The 12584-nt window shown below is 39.4% G+C and overlaps 1 protein-coding gene across 1 annotated transcript; it reads right to left on the bottom strand.

Moving 5' to 3' along the window:
• Positions 1-794: 794 nt before the first annotated feature.
• On the bottom strand, positions 795-3473 carry LOC145778375 (uridine 5'-monophosphate synthase-like). Its single transcript, XM_082589850.1, has 6 exons — positions 3325-3473; positions 3043-3089; positions 2618-2779; positions 2010-2152; positions 1286-1415; positions 795-985 (listed from the first exon to the last, which is right to left on the bottom strand). Exons 1-6 carry the CDS (start codon positions 3471-3473, stop codon positions 795-797), a joined length of 822 nt encoding a protein of 273 aa, XP_082445976.1.
• Between the last annotated feature and the right edge of the window lie 9111 nt (positions 3474-12584).

The raw sequence follows: 12584 nt of genomic DNA, 5'->3' as shown, positions 1-12584 counted from the left end.
TGAATATTCCAGTATCCAACTTCCACAAGACTATTTTTACCTAAACGAAATCACTCAACATTGGCCATACCTAACACACATTAAACATAATTTCAATGTCGCATAATATTGTCGTATAAATAACATACATACGACATAGTCATGTAGATGAACCTGTAGTCCCGCACTGCTGTCTGAAGGCATTTAAAACGAACCATGCTCACACGACATTACAGTACTAACACACCATACACCTAAAGTTATACTAAAACAAAGTTGTCATATGAAGATACTAAATTAAATGTGAAAGAATGAATAAGATGCTCAGCTTAGTCACAGGTATCACAAGCAAATTTGCTGTAAGCGATATTGGCGTAACTCAAAGTGACAATATGTTCTTGACAAGTACATACGGTTTCAGCCAGACTGTATCTATTTAATTTGTGAACAGCGAGCATAAGCATCATACATCACACAAGTCATAAACAATTAAACATAAATAATAAAGTGAACACATTTTCTACGAGTGACGTCCCTTAACGTCCATCTGGGGGGTCCGAACCAACTGGTTGAAGTTGGTAAATGATGAAACTGAGCAAGCCGATGCTCGGCATGTTACAAGTCAGCAAGCGATGGCCAAGCTAAGTCCGATGCTAGGTGAAAATCTCATTTGCTAACTTGGAGAGTAGCTAAAATGTACTTGCTGAGTTGTCGCATGGTCTGACGACCGAGTTACGTTCAAGATTTTAATATACTGGCAGTGGTGGCAAATAAGAGCTTGGAACAGTTGTGAAATCTCGATGTGTCGATCAGGTTTACAAGGTCAACCGCTTTTGGTAGGCGGCCCATCCGGCGTTGCGGAACGCCGTCGCGGTTTCGAGACGATTCGTGCTGTTCACGATCCCTCTCCCGACGATGATGACGTCACAATTCCGCTTCCCGATCACTTCGTCAGGAGTTAGGTATTGTTGACCGAGAGAATCTTTTCCAGGATGAAGCTTTACACCTGAGTTTATGTAAGAAATGCTGAACATACAAAAATAGAAACTGGGGGCAAAGGTTAATATTTCCGATTCTCCGCTAAACCTTGTCAGTCTCAAGCCGAGAAGAAAGAGTCATCAAAAAACAACGATAGTCCAGCCATTCGTTATTGTACATGGCTTGGGAACTGTGTTCCGAAAGCTTGTAAAAAAAGGGCTATTACCACAGCGAACCAGCAGCATTAGGCTGAAACAAACCGTTCTATTTTCATTTCTGAAATAAACTCATTTTTGTCAAAATTGTGCAAATAATTATAAAGATATACCTGGAGTTAAAAAGACGTGGTTTGGATTGTTTGAAACTTTTGATGTGCATATGAAGCCGATCACAAAATCTTCGTTTTCGTTCGCTATTTTCACCGTAGACTCCGTATACTGACCACTTGCTAAGTTCCCCTGCACGAAAATAGATTTGCTGAGACCGAACATGTCAGCTTGAAATCAAAGAACAATGCTCAACTCGCGTCCTGGATGATGAAACCCAGGATTGGTTGCTCTCAAGTAGTTCGGGCAACATCGCCTATCTGGGTGGATGAAAGGGTTGACCTTAGGCTTCATAAGGTCAAACGATGACTACGGGACTGCGTTAAGTGAACGCAGTTTAGTCATGTATGAAGCTTTGAAGTGTCAACCTTGGTTGCAGATCCAGGGGTGGGGCAACTGGAACACACCCCTACAAGAATTTTAAACTGTCCGAAATATGTCGTAGCTTCTGTTTCAGCAAGAAAGTGAATGTCACTAAAACAAAATATAACGGGGAAATGGTATGATAGTCTTTGGATAAGGCTTAGAACTAAATATCATAAAGAAAAAATATTTTCAAAAGAAAAGCCTATTACTGTTTTCAGAAGATAAATGCTTTTCAAATTATTGGAACAAAATGTGTAGAATCGGCATTTTTGGGTCCAAGCTTGCGCCTAATCCACAAACATAACGTCAGAATTGAGTTCAGCCTTCTCGTAATCTAGGCGCCAATGAAAGAGCACATACCTTTGAGCTCATCTCCGCAATGAGCAAGCACCCTCGGTCGCCATGGCCCTGGGCCGCAGCTTTAAGTCCGTCCACAACACCAGGACCGGACACTGAATGGGCGTTGGTCAAGTCGGCCCACTCTGCTGTCTTAAACATTCCGCCTAGACACAATATAGTGAAGTTAAGTGTGTGATATAAGTAGCACCATCGTACTTTGGGCACTTGGGCAGCGATGATGGTTGAAATATTTGGGACGTTTCGTCATAATAAGCAAAAAAAGAAGAGTCTTGATTACAAAATTCTTAACGGTTCTTTCAACGTTCTTGGCTTTTGCAAGATTCGTTTGATATCACCAACCTTCTGATTGCGATATACAGTATCATTTCCGCACAAAAATAAACTTATGTTAAGATGGACGCACTTTGTTCCTTTGTTCCTACAACAGACCAATGGAATTAAAGGCACGATGATAAAGGAAATGTGCCTTTCTGATCCAGAAGCCTTCAGAAAATGAAAAAAACACGTGACTGCTACAATGAAGTGCTCGTTTCGAACAAGAAGGACATACGATGAAATGGTGTATCTGGCTTGTTCGATAAAACAAAAGTGTTGTAATAAATTGCCACTTGCGTACTGAAGCTTGACTGTGTTGCCGATATCCGCATACTTTCTGTCTTCAAACAATAAGAATTTGTGACGTTCAGACAATTCCACCGATTGTTTGACAACAGCTGGTGAATAGTCGTCCAAAATGTCCACATGCGTCTTCACGATGCAAACTAATGGTCCTGGAAAATTACAAAGATCATATCATGGAGTTTCTCGCTGGATTTTGATGGAATTGTGAAGTGAGATATCACACGTTAATTAACAATCCAAAATCGTAACTTCTGCGAAATCGATACCGCCACAAAACATGACGTCATGATTCGTTATTGTGGTTAACAGTATCCAGCGAAATAGGCCGGCACAACTAACATTAATAACAATTCTCATTGAAAAAGTCAGGCAAAATTTTGTCACAGATGTAAGGATGGGGAATTTAAAATACTTAATACAGTAGTTTCATTGGGGCTATACAACGCAGTTGCAATATTGCTGCAAGAATATGCAGCCGTAGGGTGTATTGGTGGCTTTAGGCATTATATGATCGGGAACTACTTCAATGAGAAGTTTTATTGCATTTAGTTTATGAAATTTTGCAATTTTTTGACTAATTCTTGCAGGCAAACTTTGAAAAGCAAAGGCAATCATATTCAACAATCATATCATATCAAACAAGTATATAATCATATCAAACAACGCTCCAATACTGGCATATATCTTTTATAACACAGATGGAAAATAAGTTTTAAGAATCACCCTCAAATCACAGTAAACTGGTGACTGCATCCCACTCTTCAATGTGTGGTCTCCAAATTTAATTGCACCGACTTTAAATAATTGCAATATCAGTCCCTCATTCCTTGCATTTGAAGCCATAATGAACACTTTCACTACACAATATATTATTGCTTTGAACAATCACTGCAACATAAGATTGTTAATAGAGAAAGAATGACGAGAGATTGTCGCTCAAGCGTGACAGTGCATCGCAATGATGACGTCACGATTGCGCGACAAACTATGTCACAATACGGAGACAGATAACTTGGCCATAATTTCGTGAACATAGCAGCCTCCAAGATGAATATTACAATATCCATCTTCCACAAGGTTATTTTTACCTAAACGAAATCACTCAACATTGACCATACCTAACACACATTAAACATAATTGCAATGTCGCATAATATTGTCGTATAAATAACATACATACGACATAGTCATGTAGATGAACCTGTAGTCCCGCACTGCTGTCTGAAGGTATTTAAAACGGACCATGCTCACACGACATTACAGTACTAACACACCATACACCTAAAGTTATACAAAAACAAAGTTGTCATATGAAGATACTAAATTAAATGTGAAAGAATGAATAAGATGCTCAGCTTAGTCACAGGTATCACAAGCAAATTTGCTGTAAGCGATATTGGCGTAACTCAAAGTGACAATATGTTCTTGACAAATACATACGGTTCCAGCCAGACTGTATCTATTTAATTTGTGAACAGCGAGCATAAGCATCATACATCACACAAGTCATAAACAATTAAACATAAATAATAAAGTGAACACATTTTCTATGAGTGACGTCCCTTAACGTCCATCTGGGGGGTCCGAACCAACTGGTTGAAGTTGGTAAATGATGAAACTGAGCAAGCCGATACTCGGCATGTTACAAGTCAGCAAGCGATGGCCAAGCTAAGTCCGATGCTAGGTGAAAATCTCATTTGCTAACTTGGAGAGTAGCTGAAATGTACTTGCTGAGTTGTCGCATGGTCTGACGACCGAGTTACGTTCAAGATTGTAATATACTGGCAGTGGTGGCAAAAGAGAGCTTGGAACAGTTGTGAAATCTCGATGTGTCGATCAGGTTTATAAGGTCAACCGCTTTTGGTAGGCGGCCCATCCGGCGTTGCGCAATGCCGTCGCGGTTTCGAGACGATTCGTGCTGTTCACGATCCCTCTCCCGACGATGATGACGTCACAATTCCGCTTCCCGATCACTTCGTCAGGAGTTAGGTATTGTTGACCGAGAGAATCTTTTCCAGGATGAAGCTTTACACCTGAGTTTATGTAAGAAATGCTGAACATACAAAAATAGAAACTGGGGGCAAAGGTTAATATTTCGGATTCTCCGCTAAACCTTGTCAGCCTCAAGCCGAGAAGAAAGAGTCATCAAAAAACAACGATACTCCAGCCATTCGTTATTGTACAATGGCTTGGGAACTGTGTTCCGAAAGCTTGTAAAAAAAGGCTACTACCACAGCGGACCGGCAGCATTAGGCTGAAACAAACTGTTCTATTTTCATTTGTGCAATAAACTCATTTTTGTCAAAATTGTGCAAATAATTATAAAGATGATATACCTGGAGTTAAAAATACGTGGTTTGGATTGTTTGAAACTTTTGATGTGCATATGAAACCGATCACAAAGTCTTCGTTTTCGTTCGCAATTTTCACCGTAGACTCCGTATACTGACCACTTGCTAAGTTCCCCTGGACGAAAATAGATTTACTGAGACCGAACATGTCAGCTTGAAATCAAAGAACAATGCTCAACTCGCGTCCTGGATGATGAAACCCAGGATTGGTTGCTCTCAAGTAGTTCGGGCAACATCGTCTATCTGGGTGGATGAAAGGGTTGACCTTAGGCTTCATAAGGTCAAACGATGACTACGGGACTGCGTTAAGTGAACGCAGTTTAGTCATGTATGAAGCTTTGAAGTGTCAACCTTGGTTGCAGATCCAGGGGTGGGGCAACTGGAACACACCCCTACAAGAATTTTAAACTGTCCGAAATATGTCGTAGCTTCTGCAGCAAGAAAGTGAATGTCACTAAAACAAAATATGATGGGGAAAGGGTATGATAGTCTTGGGATAAGGCTTAGAACTAAATATCATAAAGAAAAAATATTTTCAAAAGAAAAGCCTATTACTGTTTTCAGAAGATGAATGCTTTTCAAATTATTGGAACAAAATGTGTAGAATCGGCATGTTGGGTCCAAGCTTGCGCCTAATCCACAAACATAACGTCAGAATTGAGTTCAGCCTTCTCGTAGTCTAGGCGCCAATGAAAGAGCACATACCTTTGAGCTCATCTCCGCAATGAGCAAGCACCCTCGGTCGCCATGGCCCTGGGCCGCAGCTTTAAGTCCGTCCACAACACCAGGACCGGACACTGAATGGGCGTTGGTCAAGTCGGCCCACTCTGCTGTCTTAAACATTCCGCCTAGACACAATATAGTGAAGTTAAGTGTGTGTGTGTGATATAAGTAGCACCATCGTACTTTGGGTACTTGGGCAGCGATGATGGTTGAAATATTTGGGACGTTTCGTCATAATAAGCAAAAAAAGAAGAGTCTTGATTACAAAATTCTTAACGGTTCTTTCAACGTTCTTGGCTTTTGCAAGATTCGTTTGATATCACCAACCTTCTGATTGCGATATACAGTATCATTTCTGCACAAAAATAAACTTATGTTAAGATGGACGCACTTTGTTCCTTAGCCTACAACAGACCAATGGAATTAAAGGCACGATGATAAAGGAAATGTGCCTTTCTGATCCAGAAGCCTTCAGAAAATGAAAAAAACACGTGACTGCTACAATGAAGTGCTCGTTTCGAACAAGAAGGACATACGATGAAATGGTGTATCTGGCTTGTTCGATAAAACAAAAGTGTTGTAATAAATTGCCACTTGCGTACTGAAGCTTGACTGTGTTGCCGATATCCGCATACTTTCTGTCTTCAAACAATTAACCCAAATATTTCAACTTTACAAGGTGTCACTTTCACATTTCTCAAAGAGACTGATTTTTCTCTACCTTGAACTCCAGTTTTATTAACCGCAGACTTGTCAACTTTGTCCACAGCGGACTCGCGTACCTTCTTTGGAACTGGTTTGTTTGCTGGTCTATCATTAACGACCCATTCATGCAACATAGCGAAATGCTTCGGCGTTTTATAGTTAGCATCCTGACACTGATCACAATTCATGGCACAGCGACAATTTCTAGCCCGATGCTTTCCTCCACAATTATAACAGAGCCAGTGTTTGTAGAAAAACTCTTCACGCTTTGCCACAGTCATACCTTGCAAACGATGACATACCTCCAAACCATGATCCACATTTACACCAAACGAAAGGCAACACTTACACAACGAGACACTCGTTTTTGATGTTGCGGAATTTATATTACCATAGCCGTCAACCTTGGCCGCCGTATGTTTCACTTGAAATGCACCCGCGTCCCCTTTACTCTCCGATTTACCAACAGAATGGTTGTTGCTCGACTTATGGTCCTCACTCATTAACCAAACGCCAAAGTCGGTTGATTTCGCATTTTCTTCCTCAATAACAAACTATCAAAGGCAGGGTCCGCCGTAATACCAAATTTATCACCTGAGAAATCAATAAAGCGCTGACGCGCATAAACGGGCAAACGTTTAGCTAGATCACAGACAAATTTCCCTTCAAGGTAGTCCAACCGCTTGTATGCTGCCGCATACATTTGACAATTTAGTAATTCTGCCCGAAACTTGCGCCAACCAGAAATGCCAGCCCCCGACACACGCGGTTCAAATCGGATACTCTTAACGCAAGCCTCAGAATTAAAACCGCCGCGAACAGAAAATCTTAAAGACAAACGCTCCGATGCCATATTAGCACGCATTGCTTCGTTGTAACCTGGGGTGCTACTTATCACCAAGCTTATGTCTTGGGCAGCAGTTTCAATACACGCTGCTCTAATCAAGCTTAGTCTCATATCCTGATACGGGCATTTTTCTAACATAGCATTCATCTTGTTTCTAAAAACAATAAAGTGCATAGAAAACCCGTCATATTTTATGAGCGAGGCCATGTCAAGATAGTCCTTCCTTGACGCCTTTTCGCACGCTCCGTCGTAGGCTAGGGGCGATTGCTGTTCTCTCCTTGCCATCACGTCACTTTCATGCAGGGGTAAGCCATAATACCCATCATGGACTGCACTACCCTTAGAGATATACCTAGTAGTAGCCTACCAGTAAATCCTGGCGGAGGTCTAATAGGTCTCTCATAGACAGGTACATTCAAGCTAGGAGCCATTAACTTATCTGCTTCGTTAGCAGCCTCCATATGGGCACAGAATTTAGACAACACTGCGTTAGGGGCCTTTTTTGAAACAGCTGGTTTCTCGCTTTCATTGAAATGGAGACCCTCTTTCACCTGGGCGCTCGTCTTGGAATCCCGCGTGCGATAACTCCTCAAGCTATGTGTCTTCTCTGTATAGCATTCCGACTTGGCCATCTGCTTCTGCAAGCTTGCTCGCATTTGCAATTACCTCAGCTCTCTGGCCAGCTTACGCTCTTCTCGGGCTTCCTGTTCCCGCGCCTCCTTTAATTGCCTTGTCTCCCGGGCCTCATCTAAGCGGTTCTCAATTTGAATCTGTTCTAGTTGAGTTTCTAGATCAATCTGTGCCAGAATGTGTGCAGAACTTCTACTTTTCCCTGCAGATGAGGGAGGGACCCCAATTGTTATGTTTAGCAGGGAAGCTGAATTGACTGGGAGCGAGTCTGTTAGCTCCTCCCATCGTTGCTTACACCTTCTAACCAATATCTCAAACTCGGGAGCGACGCTAGGTTCGGAGTCCTCTTTCTGCGAAATGGCACAAAAGTCCCTTACCCTCCAGTCTAGAGCCTTGACATGCTGTGATTCAAATTGTAAGACTTGGTTGGTCTCTAGTTCTCAATTCCCCGAGCTGTCTCGTGGCCGCACTGATGTCACTAAGTAGCTGACGCTTTCGTTAACGTGCTTCCCTGTCATTCGATAGCCCTAACACTTCCTGGTGAACTTCCTCGCTACCGACCTCTGAGGGCAGTTGTGATTGTGCTAATGAGCCGCTCACCGGAGGCCGCGCTACGATGGCCCCACTCTCCGCGACAGATCCACCCGGCCCCACTAAAGAGAGGAGGACCAGCCCCTGTACACTACCCAGCCCGCCCGAGACCCACAGGCAGTCTTTAAGGGAAGCGGCACTCATAGTTATTTCAGTAACTTATTAAATGGAATATGTACGGTAATCAACAAATTAATCTTTTACTACTAAATTTCAGTAGGCTACACAAATTTGCTATAAAAGCTCAGTAGTGGTAGAGAGCAGGATATGACGTTTTTTTGTTCGGTTTCCGGTCTGATCAAAATTTTTATAGAGGATTTTTTTAAGGGGAATTTTTATGAATAAGTATACAGTTTAAACTTGACATTTGAATCAACATTTAAATTTAACTTAAAGATAATAATAACTCAAATGGTCTATTTAAATTAAAATGGTCAGGAGTTGGTTTTATAGGATTATGCAGTAAAACCTACTATTGTTTTGGTACTTCCAATAAACAGGTCTCAAAGGGACTAAAACTTAACCGAAATCCCTTTCTTAAAGATGATTATCTCAACGTCATCAAAAATCAAACAAAGTTCTGGAGGCACCAACACCTCATTTCCGTAAAAGACAATAAAATGTTTACATACCGGCTACCAAAACAAGCTTTATCATACTTCTCCAAAAACGTGTAGTATTTTCTAATGGAGTATCTACTTTACCGTTACAAATTTAAAACCTGGGGTAGCTGCTTACTTCACTTGCACACTACCATAAAGAGTGGTGTTAAAATCACTAATGCTTTTATTTAACAAAAGCTTTAAACGGAAAAAATCCACTTGATCTTAGAATGAACTTGTGTGTTAATGAACACAGTAAAAATGTAAACTTTGTGCATGTGAGTATATTTACCGTGAATACAAGCGTTGTGTAATAACATGATCAGTAACGAGATGTTGTCATGTTTCTTTGTGTATGTAAGTTTATGTAGATATTAAAATGTATAAAATGACAAATATTAAAAGAGTTTGCTTATGTCGTAATCAGCACAATAGAAGTGATGTTATAACTGCAGTGTTTTATAATACAAAGACATGTAGCGTGCATGCGTTTTATGTGGTACAAATGTGATAGAAAAAACAGTAAATATGTGTTTACCTAAAACAAACTTGTGTTAAACTAGAAATAATTAAAAGTAGATTTATTTCAAATCAAAACTACTTGTATCTAAAACATGCTGCTGTTTGCTTTTTATGTTAGAACTTTATCATTTCGTGTATTTTGTGAAGTTAATAAATGTAAAATATGGAAATTGTTGTTAGTTTTTGGATGAGGTTTACAAACTTAAAGCAACAATAAGGTACTTAGATTAATATTTTGATGTGGTTAAGCAAGAAAAAAGATAAAATAGCACATTAAACTTTGATCACCTTTTTTATTTAGTATACTCCAATACTTCTGGATGATGATGCTGTTTGCTATTTATGTTGAAAGTTTTAACGTTATAATTAATTTGTGAAGCTAGTAAATACAAAATGTAAAAACTTAGTGTTAATCTTTGATTTAGGTTTGAAGACATAAGCGCAGCAAAATTGAACCAGTTAATATGTTTAGATTGATATAGCATATTAAACGGTTAAACCTTTATGATTTTCCAATAAACTTTAGGTATATTTAAGACTTTTGTTTATATGAAAAAAAAGATTGTGTTAATGTGAAAAAATTAAAACGTTTGTTTGAAGTACAAACCAACAACTAAGCTAAGAATAAGTCACATTAAATCACAAGTAAAACAAGCATAATTAACTAAATATTGATAAGGTGCTTTAAAATAAACATTATCATAGTTTTTAACAAAACTATTCATCATAATATTATAAATTTGAGTTGTTTAAACTGTACAATTATTTATAAAAATTCCCCTTAAAAAATTCTCTATAAAAATTTTGATCAAACTGGAAACCGAACAAAAAAACGTCATATCCTGCTTAGCGCCAGCCGTGTTTGGGGGTTTCAACGGGCCTCTACCACTACTAAGCTCGATAACATACACAATCAAATAAGTAGCACACTGACCAGAAGCAGGAAATAGTCCTCGCACCACTGCCCTTACGAGAAGCGTCGCACAGACAAACTTCATTCAACGGCCTAGTTTTGTAGACACGAATGTGTACTATACTTCTTTATGTTCCATTACCCTGGCATGAATAGCCTATGCATACTTGCCTGCGAACTGTGATTAACTTCTGCTCTCTCTGTGTTGATTTTTGTTAATAGTAACATTTAATTTTTTACAAAACCTTATCATTTGTTTGCTTGTTATTTGTCTAATGTCTTTCACTCATGCATCTGCGTGGATTATTAGTGATGATTCAATGTTTTTTTAGTGCTGAATTGATGTCTGGCTACATCACATTTGGCCTTCCGCGATGCCACGTGATGCTATTCTTTTGCGTGCTCTACATATCTTGAATAAACCCTGCGTGCTGATTACCGCGTCAAACTGTGCTGATCCACATATCTCGTAATTAACTGTACCAATAATGACATTTCAGAGACCCATGTGTCCTCGAGTCAGGCTGCTGCTCTTGATTCAGACGCAGAAAATGCGTTCTACCTATGCGATTCTCTTAATCGGTCACTAACTCGCAACTTCAATAACTGCGAATACCACAACATCAACTCTCCTACTTTTGAGACAATTCGTAGTGCATCATTATTTGTTATTCATGTAAATATCAGGTCATTACAAAAAAATTTTGACTCTTTGTACGATTTTCTTGCTAACTTCGACAAACTTCCTGATGTTATTTGCATAACTGAAACTCGTATTAAAGTCACTCCTCTGTCAAATATTACTCTACCTGGGTACGAGTATAAATACGTTAACTCCATTACTTCTGCAGGTGGAGTTTTGATTTACGCATTAGAAAAATATAATATCACACCCCTGAAACCTTTTGAAGTGCCTTGTGTTGACTGTGAAAGCTTATTTGTTAATATAAGTAACACCACAACAAGCGCTAACATGAAAATTGGCGTAGTATACCGTCACCCAAACACCAATATCCAACGTTTTGTTGATGCTCTGGACAGTGTGCTAAGTAACTTAAACAAAATGAATCAAACCTACTATATATTAGGTGATTTCAATATCAATATTTTAAATGACATTCTCCCTTCGCCGGTCACAAATTATCTAAATCTGCTAAACAGCAATGGTACTTGCCCTATAATTACTCAGCCAACAAGAGTTACTGATAAATCGTCAACACTAATTGATCACATTTTATCGAACGATGTCTCTCATTCCGTATTACCGGGAATAATTAAGTCTGACATCTCTGATCATTACCCTACCTTTTGTATAATTTCCCACGTTGACAACCCGCATCAACACAAACCTCGTTTCTACAGAGACAAGCGTAACCTTGATTCGGGTTCTTTCATTGAGGACTTGAACTCCCAACTAGGCACGTTTCTATTGGGTATTAAATCATTACAACCTCAGGAACTGAATTATAAATATAGCGAACTATTACAGATTTTAAAAAACGCAATTGACAAATACGCTCCACTGAAAAAAATGTCAAGGAAAATGTGCAAGTTAAAAAGGAAGCCGTGGATTACCAGTGGGTTGTTTACTTCAATTAAAAATAAGCAAAAAATGTACCAATCGCACTACCTGAAAGGGAATCAAACAGACAGGCTAGAGTACAAAAAATACGCAAATAAGCTCACCAAATTGAAATACATTTCCAAGCAAAATTATATACATTCGGAAATTGAACTGAACAAATCTTCTCCACGTAAAGTTTGGGAAGTCATTAACTCACTGCTGCCAAATAAACAAAAATCAAAGCAAACAATCAATTCCATTAATATTGATGGAGTGTCATCAAACAAACCCATCGAAATGGCGAACCAATTCAATAAATTCTTCTGCAACGTTGGAAAAGAGATCTCTGACAGCGTTCCGCTTGCCAAAGATAACAACTTCACATCCTACCTTACAAACCACGTTCCTTCTTCTATTTTTCTTGAACCAACGACTGGCGATGAGGTACTCAAAGAAATCCGAGCCCTAAAACCCAACAAAGCAACTGGCTACGATGACATTTCAGC

This window comes from Aplidium turbinatum, chromosome 10 (assembly GCF_918807975.1).
Source record: "Aplidium turbinatum chromosome 10, kaAplTurb1.1, whole genome shotgun sequence".
Taxonomy (NCBI): Eukaryota; Metazoa; Chordata; class Ascidiacea; order Aplousobranchia; family Polyclinidae; genus Aplidium; species Aplidium turbinatum.
The sequence above is the reverse complement of the archived record's forward strand: the minus strand, read 5'-3'. Positions and strand labels throughout refer to the sequence as shown.

Bases quoted from the DNA above. Each gene is read 5' to 3' on its own strand.
- LOC145778375 (XM_082589850.1), bottom strand. From the start codon at position 3,473: ATGGCTTCAAATGCAAGGAATGAGGGACTGATATTGCAATTATTTAAA. The intron at 2,153-2,617 runs GTGGCAATTTAT...TATTGTGTCTAG, and splicing joins AGTCAAGCTTCAGTACGCAA to GCGGAATGTTTAAGACAGCA. The intron at 1,416-2,009 runs GTATGTGCTCTT...ATTTTCGTGCAG, and splicing joins TTGCGGAGATGAGCTCAAAG to GGGAACTTAGCAAGTGGTCA.